The sequence below is a fragment of the Nanorana parkeri genome, unplaced genomic scaffold, assembly GCF_000935625.1.
Source record: "Nanorana parkeri isolate BGI_ZX_2015 unplaced genomic scaffold, ASM93562v1 scaffold2253, whole genome shotgun sequence".
Classification (NCBI taxonomy): Eukaryota; Metazoa; Chordata; class Amphibia; order Anura; family Dicroglossidae; genus Nanorana; species Nanorana parkeri.
The window spans coordinates 120,001-142,048 of record NW_017308521.1 but is presented as its reverse complement, the minus strand read 5'-3'; the positions used below and the strand labels follow the sequence as shown (position 1 = coordinate 142,048).

Genomic DNA, 22,048 nt, shown 5'->3' with positions numbered 1-22,048 from the left:
GGAAAAAAATAATTTTACCAAAGCTATGTGATAAGATAACTGCTATCTTACCACATAGCTTTGTACAGCAGCAGTTCTGTAATAATCTGAATACTGGAAGACATTTCTTATGTTCTTACTCCCCATACAATGAGAAATATTGTATTTTTTTTTTTTTTTTTTTTACTTAGTTTTTTGGGGAGGGATAAAAAGTGCTTTAATTGGTGAGCATATTTAGATCATTTTGTTTATTTTAATTACAAAGAGGGGTACATTTTAGAAAACCTTTTTTACTACCACACCTAATGTTTACCCCAAAGTATAGTCAACACTCTTCTCAATACAGATACAACATGTGTATGATTGCAAGTGTCATCCAACACTTCCACTTATTATACAATTTATTTTTATTTCCTTCAAATCAATTATTTTATTTGGTGTGACTGATCTCCTCAGGGAGGACTTGTTCTAGCCCCCATATACATCTAGTGCCATTTACATTTGCACATTCATGTGCATTTAAACCCTTTTGCTCATGGGCCTCACCCAAAAAACTCACAATTCTAAAATATGCTGCAGTGCGTTAGAACGCATCGCAGTGCATGATTTTTTTTTTCTTTAAAAAAAAAAACCCCCCTTAAATTAACTGGCAGTGCATGGCAAAGCTTTGTGACGCATTGCCGTGCGTTGTGATACCTTGTGTTGCAATTTAATATACGCCTGTATTATTTTATCACAACATAAACGCAGCGCAAAAAACAGTTTTTAACATAAGTCGCTTATTTACAGTTTTGCGTACCTTTACTTTTTTTACCTTTTCGCAATAAGGCGCAATTTAAAATTTGCAAATATTTGTTATTTATTAACTCAATACAGTTTTATCTTTTAGATTTAATCAGAAAATATTTTATTTGTGCGCTGATACTGATTTTAGTGTGTTTTAACAATTGAATTTGTATTTTTATCGGTTTAATATTAATTTGAGAAACATTTGCGCAATTATCTCAGGGCCTACAAATTTAGTAGCACCATCTTTTTATTCTACCGGACCTGTGATTTCAGAAAATATATGGTTTGGGGGGGTCTTCTACAAACGCTAGCAACGCAGCAGTTGAAAATCAAATCAATGGGAAAACTTTCAAAAATGTAGCCAGCTGAGTTGCAAAATGTTCTGGGGGGCTTGGCAGCGAAAGGGTTAAACTGTCTTTTTGTCCAGGCCATTTTTCATCATTCAGCGCTGAGGTACTTTGACTGAAAGTCATGCAACGCTGTACCAAAATTTTTATATCATTTTATTTGTTTAACAGATAGCTTTTTTTTTTAATAGCGGTATTTAATCACCACTGGGTTTTTTATACTATATAAAGAAAGTACTAAAAATCTTGGGGGGAAAAACTATTTTCCACGCATTATGATATGAAACATTTTATTAGTCAATTTTTTGGGTAAAATAAAAAAGATGGGGTCACGTCAGGTAAACAGATACCAAACATGTCAAGCCGTAAAATCGCAAAAAAAATACCTTACACAAAATTGTTCATAGGTGACGCTTTAAAAGCTTTTACAGCTCATCAGTTTGGTGTGTACTGTGATTGATGGCCCAATTATTGCCCGCACTGTGACGTTTGCGATGATATGTAACATGTGGCGCTATGTGATAGCACATTTACACTAACAGATCCTCTTTATGGAGACATCAGGGGTCTATTAGACCCTAATGTCACTTGTGGACCCCAAAAAAGCCGATGGAGCACAGATCTGTGCTTCACCAGCTTTCTCTCCAGCTCAGCAGTGAGTGAAATGACAGACTGAAACCAGAGGCGATGTAATTCACATCACTTCTGCTTTCAGTAATTTGAGGGGAGATCAGCCTCTAAAAGTGTGCTGAGCTCCCTCCAATCAATGTAACAAACCCGCCATGCCGGGCCCACACGGGGGACAGCGGAGCTCGGGATGGGTGGGGTGGGGTTACACTTCCCCAGCACCACACAAGCAATTTGGTGGCTCTATAGCCACCCGAACACTTATATGTAGAAGCCATTGCTGGCTGTAAAAAATATGTTTACACTCTCCTGCTCATGTGGGGGCGGGATGCACGGGAGGGGGGAAGAAGAAGTTTGAAATTGCCCCCCCCATGCTGTCTGGCCGTTTAATTAGAACGGGTGGACAGCAAGCATGGTGGCACTCCAGGCACACACTGTTATTGTACAGTTTTATATAGCTCTAGTAGATTTTGCAATGCTGTACAATTGCTTCGTCTTCCGCCAGCTCTGGCTGATCTACCCAGTGGTTGTGCTCCTTCTTACAATACAGTTCTCCCAGGAAACAAAGCACTGCCTATGTGGCTGATATCTAGCTCAACCGATTGAAGCAGAAAGGCAAAGTTATTGTACTGCAATACAGTTATTGATCAGGATGTTTCTAATATCATTTGTAGCAAGTTAGCAAAAAATACCCTTAGTTTATTCTGCATAAATGTAACCATTACGTTATAATTAATATTTTGTTTGTTTTTCCTAATGACAGCCTGTGGTCTTTTTGGCTGCATGGAGGTAGAACTGCAACACATTTTCCTAGTAATTATACAGTTACAAGTGATTTGTTACCTGTGAACTGTTACATGACCTCTGCAGCATACTAGTGAATGTTCAAAGCATATACATTCAGGGCTCTGTTTAATATTCCATTCCTGCTTGGTGTTGCATAATGCCAAGTGTCGGACATGCCTGGGTGTTTGTACATACTCTGCCAAGTCTGGGACATCTGCCAGGAGCAGCTGTTATATCTCAGAGGACACACTTGTGTCTTCCTTCAGAATGAAACCAATAAACCTAACATTTTTTTTCTGCCACTGTGTTGCTATGTGATATTAACTCATTTTTTTTCTGCCTGCAGAATAGATTTTAAGGTGCTTTTTCATGCTTCTGGCGTTGGTCTCTCTTCCCATCGTATCCGTGTGCAATGCTTATACACAGCATTTCTGGGTGACATATTTACAGATTGTTGCCCCAATTTCTTTTTTTTGTGTGTGTGAAATATATCGGGTATGCAATCTTGGCAATCTTGGTTCTCCAGCTGTGGTAAAACTACTAATCAAATTACACCTCTGGGAGTCATGCCTGTGACTGCTGGAGTCTTGCAATGCTTCATGGTATTTGTAGTTCCACATCAGCTGAGGTTGCCTACCCCTGTAATATACAAATACTGCAGACCAGTTCCAAGTCCCTGGCCTCTGGAGTTTCCCATTTATGCCCTACTGTATTTTATCAATGAAACCACCACAATTCCATCCACAAAAATGCAATCAGCCGCACTGCTTGTGGAAAAAAAAAAATATAATTTATTAAGTGTAACAACATGAAAAAGAGAACACCCTAACCCCTAAAATTTAAAATTTAAAATCCAATCAAGGAGCCCTCTGACATCTAAATAAGTGAATATGGTGTATTGCCAACAAATGTGTTTAAATAAAGATTTCACAGTTGTAGTAATAATAATATATACGAGGGGTTTCAAAGTACCAGCCCATGAACTGGTACCATCCGGCCCGCAGCCAGCTGACAAATCAGGCACACAGTGATGAACCGCGTACCTGACTTTTGTGGGAGGAGCTACACGGTCTGCATCTCTGTGGGAGCAGCTTACACGGTCTGCATCTCTGTCGGATGCAGACCACATAGCTGCTCCTGTCTGTGCTGGAACTCCCTGTGAGTCAGAGCGCAGTGTGTGACTGTGACAGCTTTCACTGAGTGCTGGGAAGGATTAGTAAGGTCTACGCAGCCAAAGGTACAAACCATACTAATCAACCCTCGGACCCCCAGGGAATGTGCCTCCTCCCTGCAAAAAAAATGTAAGCGGGTAAGGGGGCTCTTTTATTTTAAGTGAGGTGTGTGAATCTGTTGGTGTGTGTGGAAACACACACACGTATATACACATGTATACATACTGATATGACACACACACAGAAATATTAACACATACCTATATCACTCACAGAAATTCTGACTATACACACAAACCAACACAAAAAAATATACTGACATTGGATTCAAAGAAACCATCAAAAACACATATACTAACATTATAAACACATGCAGATATTAACAATGGTACGGTATATAGTTACATTTTGTTTTGAAGTATGGCATTTTATGAAATTTGACAAGCGGCCCCCATGGGAGAAGAGAATTTCTCGGTTGCCCCCAAGTGAATTGAGTCTGAGACCCCTGATATAAACTAACTGCACCTCCTAAACCCCAAAAGGTGCTTAGAAAGAACACCTATCTCGCAAACGTTGTTCTATACCATGATACATGTGAAGCTATTCTGTGGATGCCCTATTGCAGTATAGTATGGTTATGGACCCCCCCTGGGATCAAACTAGTTTGCCTACTTTGTCCCACCTCCGTTTTCTTTAATGCCAGTACGTTATTGCCTTTTTGTTAATTTTATATGTTTGCACTATATTGGTTAGGATGTTATCAGTTATGTTTGGCATATAGGTTATTTTGTGGACATTACATATTATTATTATTGTATTTTGTGTTATTCATTGAACCTGGACTCTCTTGTGGAGCACCTTTTGGTGCTTATATGTATAGTTCCCTGATGTTGTTGCAACTGTCAAATCCTTATTTACTAGGGATGCACCAATACTGGTTTTTCGACTACACGTACCAATATTTTTTGTTTTTCCTGGTACTCACTGATACCGATACCGGCATCCCGAGGTGGCGTGGGCCCAGCTGATCAGGAAACCGGGCAATCAGGCCATGACCCGCCAGGCCGGCATCCTGATTGCCTGGGAAGCCGGTGTTCTATTGAACGCACACTGGCTTCACACTCTCTTGCGACACTACGAGGCAGCCCGGCTTCCTGTTTGGTCAGGAAGCCAGTGTGCTTTGCAGTGTCGCTAGGCAGTAGTAAGCTTGCGTCCTAGCCAATTGTGAAGCCTGGAGGCAGGTTATGACGTGCCACCTGGCTTCCTAACTAATCAGGAAGGCGGGCGGTGGATCATGACTGGCTCCATGCTCCCTCGTGGCACTGCTGGAAGATCTGGTATCAAAGCATTTGGGCGAGTACCAGTATCGATATTGGTGCATCCCTATTATTCACATGCAATTGTTGGTTTTAACACCATCTTTAACTGGTGTTTTACATTTAAGAGTTCTCCTTTGGTGTGGGGAGTTGGTGTGTCTGTTTTTTGTAGTGCTGCATTTAATAAATGATGTGTTTTACACAAGCGGTGCAGCTGATTGCTTTCTCATAAGGGAATTCCATGGTGGTTTCATATTTTAGTTTGCCCTGGCCAGCACGCAAGGTGTTGCAATTCTAGTTTGGGTTAATACTATATTAATGTAATACCCACATGCAGTAATTCAAACTAACATACAAGTGTGGCTTTAAATTGTGGGAGGAAACCTTGAGGAAGATGATGTAAATAAGTGCTACTTGTAAGCCGACGTACTTTACAAAAATTAAGATTAAAGGCAACCTTTATTGCGAGAACTACATGGGCTGCCATTGCTGACAGCACTTCTCTAAATATACTAGTTTGGTAGCCGTCTCTGGCCTAGAATAAGCATGCAGCCGTTGGAAGTATGAGGGAAGTCACGCATGCCCTGGGTCAGAGGGCAGTAGTCTTGTTACTTGGTTATGTTGATCCAAGGCTTCAAGTTTATGTATAGAAGAACTTGACAACTGCAGCATATGTATTTTCTAAGGGTTCTATTAACAAGCAAAATGTTGTCGCTTTCAGATATCAATACTGTTTTCAGAAACCTGACCTTTTGCTGTTGCTAATTGGAATGAGTCTCTGGTACTTTTCAATATGTCGGAATTAAAGGCTAAGTTTACCTTTTGGACCAGTTTCATGCTACACCCATATTCAGTGTAACATGAAACATGGGCACATTGCAACTTCCCTTTGACAGGATCTTTGAATGGAGAAATTACAAGTGCCGTCCGCCACTGCGGCAGAGGAACATTAGGTAACATGGACGGGAGGAAGAATCTGCAGGAACCATAACAGCGTACCCACAACCCACTGATGTCCATGTCAATGCTTTTCTGGCTCCAGTGCAAAAAATAATAAAGGCACATTTTTTCTTTTTATGAAAAAGTGTGCTTTTTATATATTGTTGTTTTTTTTTTTAAAGTGGATGTTCTCTTAAGTGTTAGTAGAAAACTCTATTAATGAGCGGCAAAGTAACACGGCCTGTAAATCTTTTGTAAGTAATGCTGATATATGAAAACTAGAATTTTATAATTCATTCACCAGAAAAATGAGTCCCCTAATCTGAATGTCTGCTGTTAGAAACATCCATGCGGTTTTCCCTCCAGATTGTATGCATCAGTTGTCTAATGCTGTCTTATTGCTGCTCACTTATTAATGCCTTTTTCTTGTCTTAGGTATTCCGAAAAGACTTAATTAGTGCAATGAAGATTCCAGACTCTCAACATATCAGCCAGGATGATTATTACCATTTCACAGACTCTTGGAAGCAGGAGTGGGAGAAAGGTGTCCAGGTTCCAGCTAATCCAGATATCATCCCACAACCTTCTCTCAGGTCAGTGCAATGTCCTTTTCATTTTAGAAGGTCTGCTTATTTTTGTATTTATTTTGCGCTAAAAATATCAGTGCTTTCTTGGGAGTCTTGGCTGTACATATTATGAATTTGAACTTTTGTGCCTCATCTACAGGGTCATTGCGGATAAGGTGAAAGAGGTGCTGTACTCACGTCCACGAAAGTACATTCACTGCTCAAGCCAGGAGCCATCGGAGCCAGGATATGTGAATATTCTGGAACTAGCAGAAAGCATGTGCCGATATGACCTTGATGATATGGACCTTTTCTGGCTTCAGGAGTGCAACCTTGAACTTGCAGATATGGGTATGTATGGTACAATAAGCAAGTACCCTTTGCTTTTTTAGCAGTCTTGGCTTCCATCGCTCCTGAATTTATGGCCTACCAAGCACGCATGGAGTTTGCATGTGTCTGTGTTGGTAAAAGAAAAAATTGTATGTCCATTGTCTTTTTTTTTTTTTTTTTTTCCCCCACTACTATTAATTTGCTAAATCTGGCATTAATGGCTGCTAAGTTGAGAGCTGGCATGGAAACCACTCCTTTTTATCAATGTTTTTTGGGGTTTTTTTTAGTAACATATCTATGGATGTTATCAAGAGCAACACAGGCACTCGTGTTCTTAGATGTTGATCTAGGTTGTTAACTGTCTAAGGATTGCACAGTGTACTTGTGTACTGATCTTTGTAGGATGCTCACACCAACTGAGTGTAATAGTAGTACTGGGCATTAACTCGTAGTAGCCAGCAGAAATATGATTTTGGCAGTTAATACGGACTGTGCTGTACCAAATGTTAAGTGATAAATCGACTTGAAAAATCTCTATGGGTACAGGGCGATTTCAAAACCGTAGTTATAAAGGAATACGAGATCCATGCATATGTTTGGCTTATCTTACTGATGGAGACTGTAGTCTTCTTCTATCTGCATTTTACACCACTGTTCTTTGAAAATGCTATCATTTAAGATCAGAATTCTTATTCTTACGTTCCTTTTAGACTCCTGCAATTTAGTTTTATCATCTTTTACTCTTTGACAAACACTGACTCAGGTGCTAAATGATCCTTTCTTTTTGTTGTTAACCAGGTTTCAATCCAGTGGATGAGAACACTATGGAGAAGACTATAGAAGTGTTGGAACGTCATTGCCATGAAAACATGAATCATGCCATAGAGACAGAGGAGGGTCTGGGCATAGAGTATGACGAAGATGTCATCTGTGATGTTTGTCGCTCCCCAGACAGTGAGGAAGGCAATGAAATGGTGTTCTGTGATAGTTGCAACATCTGTGTGCACCAGGTGATTCAGAGGTGCTTTTTTCAAATTAGGGAAACCTTATGAGTAATGGCTTAGAGCTTTTATATGTCGGTTTATTTACCAACACATTTCTGATGCCTAAATATCAAGGCCAAAACAATCCTAAACAAGTCCCATCAACAGATCATGTTTTGCTGGTAATCTAAAATATGTGAAGATGGTGTCATCTGTCTTGGTAATGTGATTTATGTTCCTATGTACATAAATTGTTGGTGGAACCGGAGAATGGGTTTGGGGGAAACTGTCCTTCAACAACAAAGTATGGCCTTTATCCATTTTTCTGCCTTGGTTTGTAGAAGGTGTTTTATAATTTATTTATTCTGATTTGGCAAAAGAGTACGGGATATTTTTGTATCATGCTAAGTCCTAATCTTCCATGTGGGTACTGTTCTAACGTTATACATTTAGTTTATTTTTATTGAGTAAAGTGGCTTGTTTGTAAAATTAAATAAATAAAATACATGCTTGTATACATCAAAGAATCAGTGGAGCTAAAATGTATGCATGGGTTTTATGCTTCAATACACAGGTTGCTATATGACTTATTTTTCTCTGTTCTAAGGCATGTTATGGCATCTTGAAAGTCCCAGATGGCAGCTGGCTGTGTCGAACATGTGTTTTAGGTATTCACCCTCAGTGTATTTTGTGCCCAAAGAGCGGTGGAGCCATGAAAGCCACAAGAACCGGTACAAAATGGGCACATGTAAGCTGTGCTCTCTGGATACCAGAGGTAATAATTTGCCAATTTTCTTCTGATTTGTTGTACTGCTCATTCTTCATTGCTGATAGAGCCATAACCACTTGATATTATGAAAACTTAGAAATTGCCCTCACGAGTGTGTATTAAATCATACAGTTTTCAGTTGATACAAGATGTAATGGTAATTCAGAAACATTAGGTTATGCTGCTTCTTCCAGATATTGGACTACAAGTTTAAACAGAGTCCCGGCGGCAAAAGTCGCCGGGAGTCTGTTTAAACAGCCCCGATGCTGGCGACGTACACTGTACGTCGTCAGTCACGAAGGGGTTAAACAAAATCAGTAACCCAACTGTATCCCCTCCACTCCCATAGCCCTCTTTTGTAGCAAGCAATAGTTGGAGATAAGAAAAGAGGGAAAGGGCATCAGGTGACTAGATGCCTGATGCTGAAAAGTTCATGAAGCACTAACTGATCTAGAAGAGTGTGTTTTGACAAGGAGAGGTAAAATCTTGACCTTGAATCTGTAGGCTTGAAAGAAGAGTTAATGAATCTACCTGGAGATAGTGTAATTTGATGCAGGTTGTCCCCTATGGGAGACCCTCAAGAATGACGAAAGGTAGAGCCAAGTTGAGGTCTCGCAGAATCACCATGGAACGTACAGGGGGAACAATATTGGCAACATCCTGGACAAAGGCTTTCAAGGAGTTAGAGGCTAGCAGTATTTGGAAAAGAATCACTAGGGCAGGCATTTGACCCTTTATGGTACTCAAACATAAGGCTGGGTTCACACCATTTTGCGGGCCAGATCTGGAACATAGTGCATTGCGTTTTTGCCGTGATTGGAATTTTTAAAATTATTTTTAGCTTAAAATGGTCTTACAGGTGCGCTCCATGCATTTTGATGCGTTCCAGACCACACAAAATAGGACAAGTAGTATTTTTCTGGAACGGACTGTTGTGGTGGGAACAGAGACCAGAAATACCATAGGGATACATTGGCATGTATTTTGGGTCCGTAATCGGAGAAATGACCGGATTCCTTCCACAAAGTACTTCCTTGGATGGAAATTTCTTCGTTATTTTTTTCCATGATGCATGCCACCAGCCTGCCTGCACCGTGGAAAGGTGTGACAGGAAGAAAAAAATGTTATGCCACCCCTGATAAAGACAGTCTGTGCACAAGGTGCGAAGGGACTGAAAAAGCTGATGTACAGGATAAGCCTCCACCCTACCCTGTAAAGGCACTCGGGCTGTTCACACATTTAGTAGGGTTAACCAGGTGTATGTTTATGCCTAATTTGACCTGTTATGTGGGCGTGTTGTTTAATGTGTTGCTCGGCCCTTGGTTGGACTCTGATCCTGTGTCCTGTAATGTATGATTAAGAAAAGTGGATTTTTGACTTGCATATAAAATCCTTTCTTGGAGTATGTTGCAGGACACAGGTCCTCTGTTAGCATTCTCTCCCTGTTCAGCTTGCCAAAGGCAGGCTGGGAGTTGAAGGGGTTACAGGTGAAACTCAAATAATTAGAATATCGTGCAAAGTTCATTTATTTCACTAATGCAACTTAAAAGGTGAAACTAATATATGAGATAGACTCATTACATGCAAAGCAAGATAATTCAAGCCGTGATTTGTCATAATTGTGATGATTATGGCTTACAGCTCATGAAAACCCCAAGAACCCCAAATCCACAACCTGAAAAAAGTAGATTATTACATGCAATCAATAAAACAAGGCTTGTACATAGAACAATATCGGACCTCTGAAAAGTACAAGCATGCATATGTACTCAGTACTTGGTTTGGGCCCCTTTTGCAGCACTTACTGCAATTACTTTGCACGATATTCTAATCGAGTTTCACCTGTATATGGGACTCTTTACAGCTCTGTTTGCCAGTGTTCAGTCACCTGAAAGCAGCTGCATATAACCTATGGTCTAAGACTCTGATCCTGTGTCCTATAATGTACTGCATGAAAAGGATTTTACAATAAGTCTGAATTCCTCTATTTAAATGTATTTGTATTTTAATAGTGCTTGTAGTTCTTCTCTATGGTATAAAGCTTATTCAGTTTTTTTTTTTTCTTTAGTCCAGGTAAGCATTGCTTGCCCTGAAAGGATGGAGCCGATTACAAAGGTTTCTCACATCCCTCCCAGTCGCTGGGCATTGGTCTGTAGTCTATGTAAACTGAAGACTGGAGCATGCATACAAGTAAGATTGTAATGTCTATACCACAGAATAAACCCCCCCTCAAGTTAGTTTTTCTTATTTATCTGGTATAAATACAGTGAGGGGAAATTTTATCAAAATCTGATACAGTTGTCCATAGTAACCAATCAGCTAATCCCTTCAGTCTTTTCAGTTAAGATTTTAAAATTGAAAGCGAGAAGCTGATTAAATAATATGCCCCATGTAACACTGGCATGGCATAGTGCAAATTAATTCTGTGTGTGTATATATGTCAACAATTATATATCTTTTTATTTTTAGATTGTTAAAATCAGTGATTAGCTTCTGCAGGATATTGCTTTTTGTTTGAAAAATTTAAACCTGTCACGCACCTGGGAATTTTGGATGTAAGATGACAAAATTCAAACAAGATATCTATTGGTTAGAACCATATTTTAGAAACCATCAAAAGATTCAAAGCTGTTGGCAGCTTGGAGGTATATGCAAAACATGACTATTTCTGTAGAATTTGAGCTCAGCCCTTTTGAATAAGACCTTAAAGCCCAACTCCATGTACAGTTGTTTAATCTTTAATTTAGCACATAAACCAGCTCCACAGATTGACCTTTCATATGCACAGCAGGGAGTCAGAAGTGCAGCTTCTTAAGTGTTGGTGGATGCAGGGGGGGTCTTGAAATGTATTCATCCATACCAAATAGCGATTGTAAATATAATGTACCAAAGGAAAGTAATGAATTAACTACACCAATCCAAGCTTGTTTAGTAGGGAGATCCAGTTTCCGGCAATTTTCATTCTAGCTACTAAGAGTCGGTAACATAAAGTTTTGATGTCGGGTGGCAGTGGTGGTTTCATCCATATAACTCAAGAGATATAGCAAGGGATGCAGTTTTAAGTCGTTAGAGACTAAAAAGGATGACTCTCACATTGCCTCCTCGTAAGTAGATACCATATGTATCTGTACAGAAGTGACAGTTACGACAGTCTAAATTGTAAACCAGCTTTAAAAAAAACTTTTTTGGAGTTGGATACGTCCTCTTCACCAAAAAGAGCTGAGTGAGCCTTTAGGGGTTATTTAGGATGGTTAAGTGATTGTGTGTGTTTTGTTTTTTTAATAGAGGAACATTGATTGGTATGATAGATGCTTATCAAGAAAAAGTAAATCCACTTTAGAGTTCATTCCCTAGGTGGTGGTTTCAAAGCTTCTGCTAACCGGAATGGTGTCATTTCGATGGTGGTGTTTAGGGAATTAGAATTGCATGGTGTGTCTGAGCTGTAGATATCTGTAGAAGGACTTTGCAGAAAGATTTTAAACTCCATTGGTAAGTTTCAGAAAAATGTAATATAGTTTTCATGTAACTAAAATGGTTTTAGAGCATAGGATTGCCAAATACAACGCCCTACTAGAGAGGACAGCTCAGGGAGGCCTGGGTTATTCCATAGTGGGGGGGAAAGTGGTGTACTTTTCTACTGAAAACAAATTGTAAGGTACTTCTGTAGGCTTTTAATTGTAGATTGTAAAGTATCCACATATCAAAGAGGATCTGAGGCATTTACTATTTTAAGCAATATGTGTCTGGTGGGTCTACCCGAGTGCAGGTTCTGGAATTGGTCTGTAGAATTGCCAGGCATTCCCTTTCTTTTGCCCCTCTGAAGTTGAGGGCTATTTTTTCCCTCCCAAATAAAGGTACCAAATATTGATTGAAGTTTGGTTAAGATACATTTGGGGGATCGCAGTTTGCATTAAAACAGAATAAACTTGAGTTCTACTTTAGTGAATGCAGCAGAGCTAGAAAGATCGTAAACAATTTCTGGATGTGCATTTACATACTAAAGCTATATGATCTATTTTATTGTGTTACTGCACATTCTCACCTTGTTTCCATATGTGACTCTATCTTTAGCTTAGACTCTTTTAAGCTAATTGCACTATAAATCATTGCCTGTGTGATTTTTCTTTTAACAGTGTTCAGTTAAGAGCTGCATAACAGCATTTCATGTCACTTGCGCCTTTGAACACACTCTGGACATGAAGACCATTTTAGATGAAGGAGATGAGGTCAAGTTCAAATCCTATTGCTTGAAGCACAGTAAGAACAAACATTGCCCCGAAGGGGTGCAAGAAGATGCTCCCAAACCAACTGTTGACAGCAGGCAAAGCGAGAGTGAGAAAACCAGCCTGCGTGCCCAGAAACTAAAGGAGCTGGAGGAAGAATTTTACACTATGGTAAATGTGGATGCAGTGGCAGCTGAACTAGGTTTACCCAAACTCACTGTGGACTTGATTTACTCTTTTTGGCTGCTGAAACGTAAAAGCAACTTCAACAAACCGCTGGTACCTCCTAAGGAGGAGGAGCAGAATGGCTTGTTACAACCCAAGGAGGACAGCATCCACACAAGAATGAGGATGTTCATGCACCTTAGACAAGATTTAGAGAGAGTGAGTCAAGCTTTTATAGCTATGGGGTTTCTTTTTTTAATAACGTAATATCTTACAGAAATGTTACTCTTACACTTTGTTTTGCAAGCTGTTTCGTATTAAAGTTACATTCAACCTAATTTGAGAATACAAAAGTGAAGAATGGTTAAAAACCCCATTGAGCTTTTATTGTTTTTATCTTTTTGTCCAGGTGATTCCCTTTCCTCTAATTTCTTGTCCTGTAAGGTAAAAATCTTGCAGACAAATGGGAAGCCATTATCCTGACACACACAGAGAGAGATAGATATATATTTATTTTGGATAGAGAGATGTGTGGTGATATAATTGTGTATATATTTAATTCTCAGAAAAGCAATGTTAAAACCAGCGGCATTCATATTGGAATGCTCTGTTCACTTCAAGGCAAATGGCTTTCCAAAGATGGGCAGGCCCGTTTACAGTCCTCCTGACAGTAGAAAGTTTAATTATATACAGGTGAAACTCGAATAATTAGAATATCGTGCAAAAGTAATTGCAGTAAGTTCTGCAAAAGGGGCCCAAACCAAGTACGGAGTACATATGCATGCTTGTACTTTTCAGAGGTCCGATATTGTTCTATGTACAATCCTTGTTTTATTGATTGCATGTAATAATCTACTTTTTTGAGGTTGTGGATTTGGGGTTCTTGGGGTTTTCATGAGCTGTAAGCCATAATCATCACAGTTATGACAAATCACGGCTTGAATTATCTTGCTTTGCATGTAATGAGTCTATCTCATATATTAGTTTCGCCTTTTAAGTTGCATTAGTGAAATAAATGAACTTTGCACAATATTCTAACCGAGTTTCACCTGTATGTAGAATATGCACTTCTCACTGGGTTGCAAAATTGAGATAATAAATAACATTTGATGTAAAAAGCTTTTACATATATATTTTTTTTTTCTCTTCACAGGTTAGGAATCTGTGCTACATGGTAAATAGAAGAGAGAAGATGAAACTCTCACACAGCAAAATCCATGAACAAATCTTCAATCTTGAAGTACAACTTGTAAATAAAGAGTTGGCCACAGGTAAACTACTTTTCATTAGCTCATTATTGAGGCTAAATGAGATGAGTGAAGAACGGGAATTTAATGTGAATTGATTAAACTGAATAATTTACCATTACTGCAGAATCTTATGCAACATATCAGTACTGAGAACTGTCCTTTCTGTTTGCATCAATTGGATGCAATCATGTCAAGGCAGTTCTTAGTCTTGAGTCTATTAGTCTACGGAATAGTGGCAAGAGACAGGTTAGCAATGTTTAAATTGTTTGTTTGTTTTTTGCAGTAATCTGTGATTTATTTTTTTTATTTTTTAATAGGAAACATTTTGTTGCCAATTTAAGAGCTAGTAATACTTCCAGCTGCAGCTCAGCTCTTTTGTATGTGTGGACCTCTTTCTTAGAGTTGTGTGTAGCTCTGTTCAGACTCCTGCCAGGTGTTGTACAAAAGGTTGCTGTAGGATATGTAAATTGGCAGTCACAGAAAAGCTACTCTGTGACCGCACTTCTTTGGCTGAATTTGGGGGAAATCGTATACTGGTATTCTAGGCACATTTCTGCTTTCACTCCTCTTCCGGTTATTTTCCTCTAGAAATCTTTAATATTGCTTGATTAAGTGAGTTCTACCCCCCCCTCTTGTTGCCTCTCTTTGATATACAGTTGTCTAAAATCCTGGGACCCAATGCATGCAGATCAGTATTGTGCGTGCAGGTGATTGATAGGTGTATATAGGAAAATAGATGCAAACATAACCGTTGCTATTTTTTAATTGGTGACAAGTCCCAGAGGAGGGGTTGCTTGGAACGGCAAAGTGATGAATTTGAAGCTGCTTAAATTAACCGATTTGCTCATATATCGAAGAGGTTTTCATCTGTAGGGAGTGGAGAACGCTTCCTAATATAGTGAAGCTGAATAGTGGGCATCAGTGCTACAGGGGTCCAGAAGTGCTTGAAGCTGCTCTTCATTTTGTGTCAGAAGGAGCCCTGAGCAGCCCTGAATTGTGATTGGCAGGGATCCAATCATGTCCACCCCCTTCCCACCTCACTTGGGCATCAGCACTCTGGTGGAGATGTTTCTCACTTTTTTTTAAATCGGAAAGCCCATCTATGCTTTCAATTATGAAAATAACAGACGCCCTAATTAATCGAAGCAAAATAATTCAACCTCCTTTTCTTTTCTAAACCACTAGATGAAACGGAATCGGATTGTACAGCACTGACAATTCACCTATTAGATATTTATATGCATGTTCAGTGACCAAAAGGGCAGTAAACAATTTTAACCAAAACAGAAAAATACGTTCTAGTTGGTATCCCATTAGTTCTAAATACTTTATCAACTTCATAAGCCACAAATAAATGAGGATAAAAAGCTCTGGCGGTGGCCTCCTTGCTCTTAAGTCCTAATTAATATGACACGCTACTGGGCAAGCCAACTGGGTGCACCCATAGCTGAACTGTGCCGCTTTGGCAGATGCAGCATTTGCAGAAAATATATAAAAACTACTAAATAACAATTGTATTCAATTATTATGTTTATATTAATATTTTAGCAGAGCATTTGTCTTATATATTTTTTTTTCCTTTTTAGGGCAACCTTTATCAAGTGCACTGGAAAATACACTGTTCTACCCTCCTCCTAGGATTACATTAAAGTTAAAAATGCCAAAATGTACCCCAGGGGACTGTAAAAGCAGCTCTGTAAAAACTGGAAGTCGATCAGGCCTCCTGGTGAAGAAGAATAATAGTTCTCAAAGCAGAAGAAGAGCACACCGGAAAGGGTTCACTGATCACAGTACCAAATGCTATACCAGGCATGTCTCAGAGCAAAGAAGCAATGGACTGCTTGGCATAAATAACTCTCGGACAGACACTCAGGCCCCAGGTTCCCAGCCAACATCACGATTTAGGAGCTCAGGTAAACCTTTGTCACTACAAGCTGTAATCCATGGACAATCTTCAAATGGAAGTGGGAAAGTTCAGCATGAACATTTGAGGTCAAACAAATCTAATGGACTTTTACATTCTGATGGGGACAAATCCCAGAGAGACAACTCAAGCCAAACTCTTCACAGTCAAGAGTCTTTATGTCATTTGACTAACCAGAGTGGATTTCGGAAATCCAGTTTGGACCATTTTAGTAGATCATTCAAAGAGGCAACAAACAGCCTAGTTAGGACCATGGAAGATCTTCAGAGTTGTGAAAAACCTAAAAGGAGACAATCTACAAAAGATCGCTTGTGGAATAAACAGCCTCTTGAATGTCCATCATCTGTAACTCCTTACCAAGATAATGATGGCTATTGTCCTGATCTTGAGTTGAGTGACTCAGAAGCTGAAAGCGATGAGAATAAGGACCACATACATGTACCGAGAGGCAACCCAAGCCATGAAAACCCTAGCAGAGACTCAAATAAAAACAGTCGTAGGAGCAAAAAGAACATGATTCCACACAGTTCAGGGCAGAGGTGATAATACTGTGTTTGGAACAGACATTTATTTCTGCTAGTGCATATCTAAATGCCAAAGGTGGGTTTGTGAACCCCCAGTGGAACACAGAGAAAACATACATTTTTAATATTTTTATTTAACACTTTGTTTTTTCTTCCTGGAAATGTAAGAATTATCAACAAGCGTAAGGTCAACCTTTTATCAGTACAGCCAGATAAATAATATGCACAAATATCTTAATCAGATTTTTCTATACTTTTGTACCAGCCAAATGTTCATAAAGAACTCCGAATACATACTTGTTGCTTAATTTATGTGGCTAAAAGCCCTGTATAATAATTTTTAATATGCATTTTAGTTATCTTAGCCAGTGGGTGAAAGCATCAAGTGCTTCTGTAAATAGTTTGCTTTCAGTCTGTGGTTTTTAAGGCCTATGTACAGAAATTGCTAGTTGTGCAATGAACCTGTAAATATTTTACCCAGACAAGTAGCAGAGGCCAAAATCCGATTGTTGTTTACAGAGATAAATGGTAGCTGTCTGTTATGCATCATCATCCGGTACACAGAAGACAGGAGCATAGCATGGGATAGATGCATGGAAAATCAGCTTCAATATCCAAAAAGACACTGAAGAGTCTTTACAACATCAAACACTACAATATTTTATGTTTACAGAAAGAGCCTCACCTTATCAAACGGTGTTCCCTCTTAGCTTTCCTGTCTACGCTAAGTCTTTTCCCTGCAAATTGACGTTGCCAAAGTGCAATCCCAATCTCTGACTCTCCACTCCATAAGGTATAAGATACTTTGCTTCTGGGCTTCTCTCTCTGAAATCTTACTCAGAGTTTAAGGGTCAAGTAGATTAAATGAAATGGGCAAAAAGACATCCAGGAGAAGATTATTCCACACCTAATGAAATAGGCCATGCTGTCCTTCACCGTGCTCATGCTCTAACTGCTTTTATTTTGCCCTTCAAGAGATCCAGTATCTACCAGGGCACAGACTACTTTACAAAGGCCACTTAGGCCTGATATTTGCTTTCAATGACAATACTGTCTAGTCTAGTCTCCCACAGTGATGGCTGTCGGGTGCTGAGGGATTATGCATCGCTGAGCTTTTTCTTCCTGATTAAACTTTTTGAGGCACTGCAGTACTGACAGTCTCTTGGTTGTGCCACCAATGGTAGAGTTAGACAAGCTGCATGCTGGCAATTTAAGAGTACATCTAACTTGAATCATCTCATCACACAGGGCAATCCTGCTAGTATTCCTTTAGGCATAAATATTATTCCAATAATGTTGTCCCCTATACTTTCAGTGCTTGTAATATCTAAAACTGAACTCCAAGCACAAACACTTTCATTTTAAATATTTTTTTCAATAGCCACAAAGCAAATAAATTCAATCCAAATGCTTTTGCAAACACAGATATTGCCTTGTATGAGTAGCAGTTGCATGATCAATGTGCCTGCATAGTCTGCACAGAGAACAAAGCTATGGGAGGGACCTGGTAGGTCCACATACTACAGACTGCCTTCAAAAAAACAGGAGGGTCGAATACAGGAGCAGTCATCCTATACAACTAAAGAGCAGCAGTGACTGGTCTTTATTACAGAAAGCTTCTATACAAAGGCATAGTTCTACGCTGCATTGCTGCACAGATCTGGGAGAATTGCACAAAGCACTCCAAGATTCAAGTAGGAATACACATGCCTCTTGTATTTAGACAATATTTGCTTATCCTGGAGTTCAGCTTTAAAGCTGAGCTTTACCCATACAAAAGAGAAAGCAACAGATTTATGAACCCAACCTCTCCCCCTCAATCTGCTTATTTTTATCTTTGCCACTTCTGTCCATGGGATCAAAAAGCAGTAGTCCTGCATAAGCTCCAAGTCACTTTTGGTTGGAGTTGACACAGGGCCATGGAATTTTTTTCCAGCCCCCACATTACAACAATGGTGTCAGGTGATTGGTTGTTTGGGCACCCAGTACTGCATTGTAGGAGGAAATGAATGTGTCACATGATCTTCATACCTGCAAGTACCAGGTGTTATCTTTCACTTTCAGGACCAAGGGAAGAAGATAATATATAGTTGAGGGGAAGGAGCAGCAAATGGAACATGTTGCTTCACCCTTTTGTTACCTATATTTCCTTTAACTTTGTATTTGGGATGTTGGAACCGGTATTTCTTGTTCATAGAGGGACACAGGATTTCAGAGACAGTTGGGCTGTTCTGCCACCTATAAGATGATTTGGATACTGGCAAACAAAAAAACTAGTGACCAGCCTGCTTTAACCCCTCCCACTCCCAGCATATTCCAGGTTTTGTTTTCTTTTTTGTGCTGCCCACTCTGCTTTTTATTTTTTTTTCTGCCATTTAGTGTGAGCTAACACTTTCCTGCCATTGCACCTAATTGCAAGAGATGCGTGCTTCCACCTCAGTTAGTCCTTGCCACCTCCAGGCCTTTTTTGAACCTCTCCCTTATCCAACACTCAGTTTGTGAGTATTTAAGGTTTTGCTTTGTATTACAGCTACTGTAAGTTGTCCTAATTTGTGCTGAAACCTTTCAGATCCTAAACACAACAAGAGCATTCCTTTTTGTGTCAAGTACCTTTTGGCTTACAATCCACCAACAGTTTGGGCGTGGCCTGTTGCGTTTCCTCTTAAGGGCCTGATGTTGACAACCTGGAATGTTGTCCCCTGCTTGATTCCTTAGAGTCCTTCTTTGCTCTATTCTGTGTGCCCCCCTCCTTGCTTTAACCCAGAAGTATTTCACTGCAGTTGTACAGTATTTTTTTTTTTTTTTAAATTAAGTTTTATAATTGCTGACTGCAGATGACATGAGCATACATCGGCATCTTCCCCTGCAGAATCATTATCTGATATGCTGGCAGCCGTAGCAGCTTCTGATTCTTGCTGAAGCTTTATCTGATGAGTCTTACAGATTTTGGCAGGATGAGATTGCCCCTGGGAAATAGTAGGTAGCTGTCATACCTCCCAGACTGAGAGACATCATTTTGGCTCCTATTGATGCGGTGCATGCCAACCTAAAGATAGAGGAGCAGTCTTTTAACTTCCACTAGTGGTAGTACCGGTCTACGATGCCAGAGTGGCCCTAAGACGACAAAAATCTTTCCCATGTGCACGCTATAACCCGATGTCTTGTACTTCAACTGGCAAACTCTTGATAAACTATTTATACTTCCCAAATGTTTTGCAATCAATCACCCGGTTGAGGAGGCCTTTATCAAAAAGTGGGTGGTTCCCAGAATGTATCCCACCAGTAAAGCACCGGCAATTCATGTAGAGCAGAGGTATCCAAGCTTCTGCCCTCCAGCTGTGGTGAAACTACAAATTCCATCATGTATCTGTTTTTGAAAGTCATGCCCGTGGCTGTCAGATTCATGCAATACCTAATAGGGTTTGTAGTTTTACCGCTGCTGAGGTTGGGTTACCCCCGCTGTAGAGGATTGCACCAGTATTTGAGCATAGATAAATGTTTAGAGACTCTCTAAAGCCTCGTTTTCCCTAGCAGGTTCTGTATTGCAATCTGCTATGGCCGTGATGCTAGTCTCTCAAACATTAGGGCAGTGGACAAACTTGTGGCAAAGGATCCAGGTTTACTGCACTCTAATCCTCTATTTGTGGAGCAATTACAGTTCATGCTGACAGCCCTGCACTGCTGCCTACATAGGTTAGTGTATCTCCCCGGTCTTAATTCCCATATGAAATCTGTTAACTCTTTGGTTAAAATGATGTGCTGCAGAACAGACATGCAGAAAGTGTTTACTGCACATTCCCATAGAGGGACGTGTCTTTGGAGCTGCCTTGGACATCCTAATCAAGGCTGGTGGTAGGAATACTCCTCTAGCTCATCAGAAAAAGCCTAGACCGAGTGCGAAAAATTATCCCCTTTCTAAAACCAAAGATGTTTTCAGTCTCTAAGGCGAGACCAGTTGCACTGCAAGCTCTGGGCCCTTCTATTCTTTGATTAACACTTTTGTACATGCTGACTTTAATGTAGCTCTTCCTGTGCACCCACATGTGACTCTATGGGCTATAAATCACATTTTCTAGCCTCTTCAAAAATCACCCTCTGAACCTGTCCAGGATTTTTCCCTGTCACTTACGCGGTTGCTTTTCTTATCACCTCTGTGAGAAATGTGTCTGAACTGGCGACTTTGTCCTGTGGAAAACTTTTTAGGTGCACAAGAACAGGGTGGTATCGAAGCTTAGAGCCTCCTTTCTTCCCAGGGTTGTTTCCTCTGACCTCAGAAAAGACATTGTGCTTCCATCCTTCTGTCCAGACCCAGTACACAGGGAGATTTCTCTACAGTGTTTGAATAATTCATACTGTGCATGGAAACTTTGCAGTCCCTGCTACTATTAGAGAGACTTGAGCTACAGTCACACATGCCACTTGTTTTTGTGCTCCTATATGCAGATAATAATCTGCCAGGCTAGATGCTGTGTTTATGCTTCTAGGTGCAATAAATGATGCATGTTTACTTGTTTGTGTGTTTACATGCATATGTGTTTAGATGATTCTGATACCATATCTTAGCATCACATCACGTTTACATGCGTTTAGGTGCATTTCAAAGTTAAAATCGATTCCTAGATGTACCGGAATTCTATTCTTTCTAAACACAGATAAAAGCATCTAAACGCAATGTGTGAATAGATTCATTGGAAATCATTACGCGTGTGTGTTCGTTCAGAAAAGCTTTTAAATGCATCTAATCACATCTATCATGAATGTAGCCTAACTCCCTCTGTCATCCCTGATGGTCCCCGCAAGGGGAAAGTGCTTTATGTTCCACCACTTCTAGGTGGCTCAGATAAATCATCTTTCAAGCTTATCTTATGGATCTGGTTCCACTCTTTTGACTGCCACCTGGTCTCCTGTTCACACATTCTCTATTACCAGGTGGATGTTCAGACCGCACCTGATCACTTTGGGCATAGAATCTTTTAGGGCCAGTTCACACCGGTTTGGTGCCGGAACACACTGGATTGCATCCCGGCTGGCTCCGTGCGTTCAGGGGCGGGAGAGGGTGTGGCGGTGCATTGAAGTCAATGGCTCCGCTGCATGCACAATTCTCCACGGAATGCAGGCATTGATGTGCCATGCGTTCGGGTGCAGGGGACCGCACTGCGGCTGGTGACTGGTGCCTCCTTTTTTTTTATAGGAGGCAGTATAACCAAATTGTCTCTCAATCTGATGTTCCTCAATGAACTTCCAAGGAAAGGATATAGTAATTTTGAATTTAGAGATCCATTAATATGGTATAAGTATACATAAATATTGGTTTAAGGCATCGGTTTTGTCAACTCGGTACACAGTTTTACACCTAAAT

General features: G+C 40.0%; 1 protein-coding gene across 1 annotated transcript in view; it reads left to right on the top strand.

Moving 5' to 3' along the window:
* The window catches only part of JADE3 (jade family PHD finger 3), a 44,106-nt gene extending 26,882 nt beyond the window's left edge, over positions 1 to 17,224 (top strand). The window contains exons 4-11 of the mRNA XM_018573152.1: positions 6,391 to 6,548; positions 6,682 to 6,872; positions 7,650 to 7,861; positions 8,442 to 8,609; positions 10,677 to 10,793; positions 12,737 to 13,210; positions 14,145 to 14,262; positions 15,828 to 17,224. Coding sequence (XP_018428654.1) covers positions 6,391 to 6,548; positions 6,682 to 6,872; positions 7,650 to 7,861; positions 8,442 to 8,609; positions 10,677 to 10,793; positions 12,737 to 13,210; positions 14,145 to 14,262; positions 15,828 to 16,708 — 2,319 coding nt within the window. The 3' untranslated portion in view covers positions 16,709 to 17,224. The remainder of the gene's footprint in view (positions 1 to 6,390; positions 6,549 to 6,681; positions 6,873 to 7,649; positions 7,862 to 8,441; positions 8,610 to 10,676; positions 10,794 to 12,736; positions 13,211 to 14,144; positions 14,263 to 15,827) is intronic.
* The last annotated feature ends 4,824 nt before the right edge of the window (positions 17,225 to 22,048 follow it).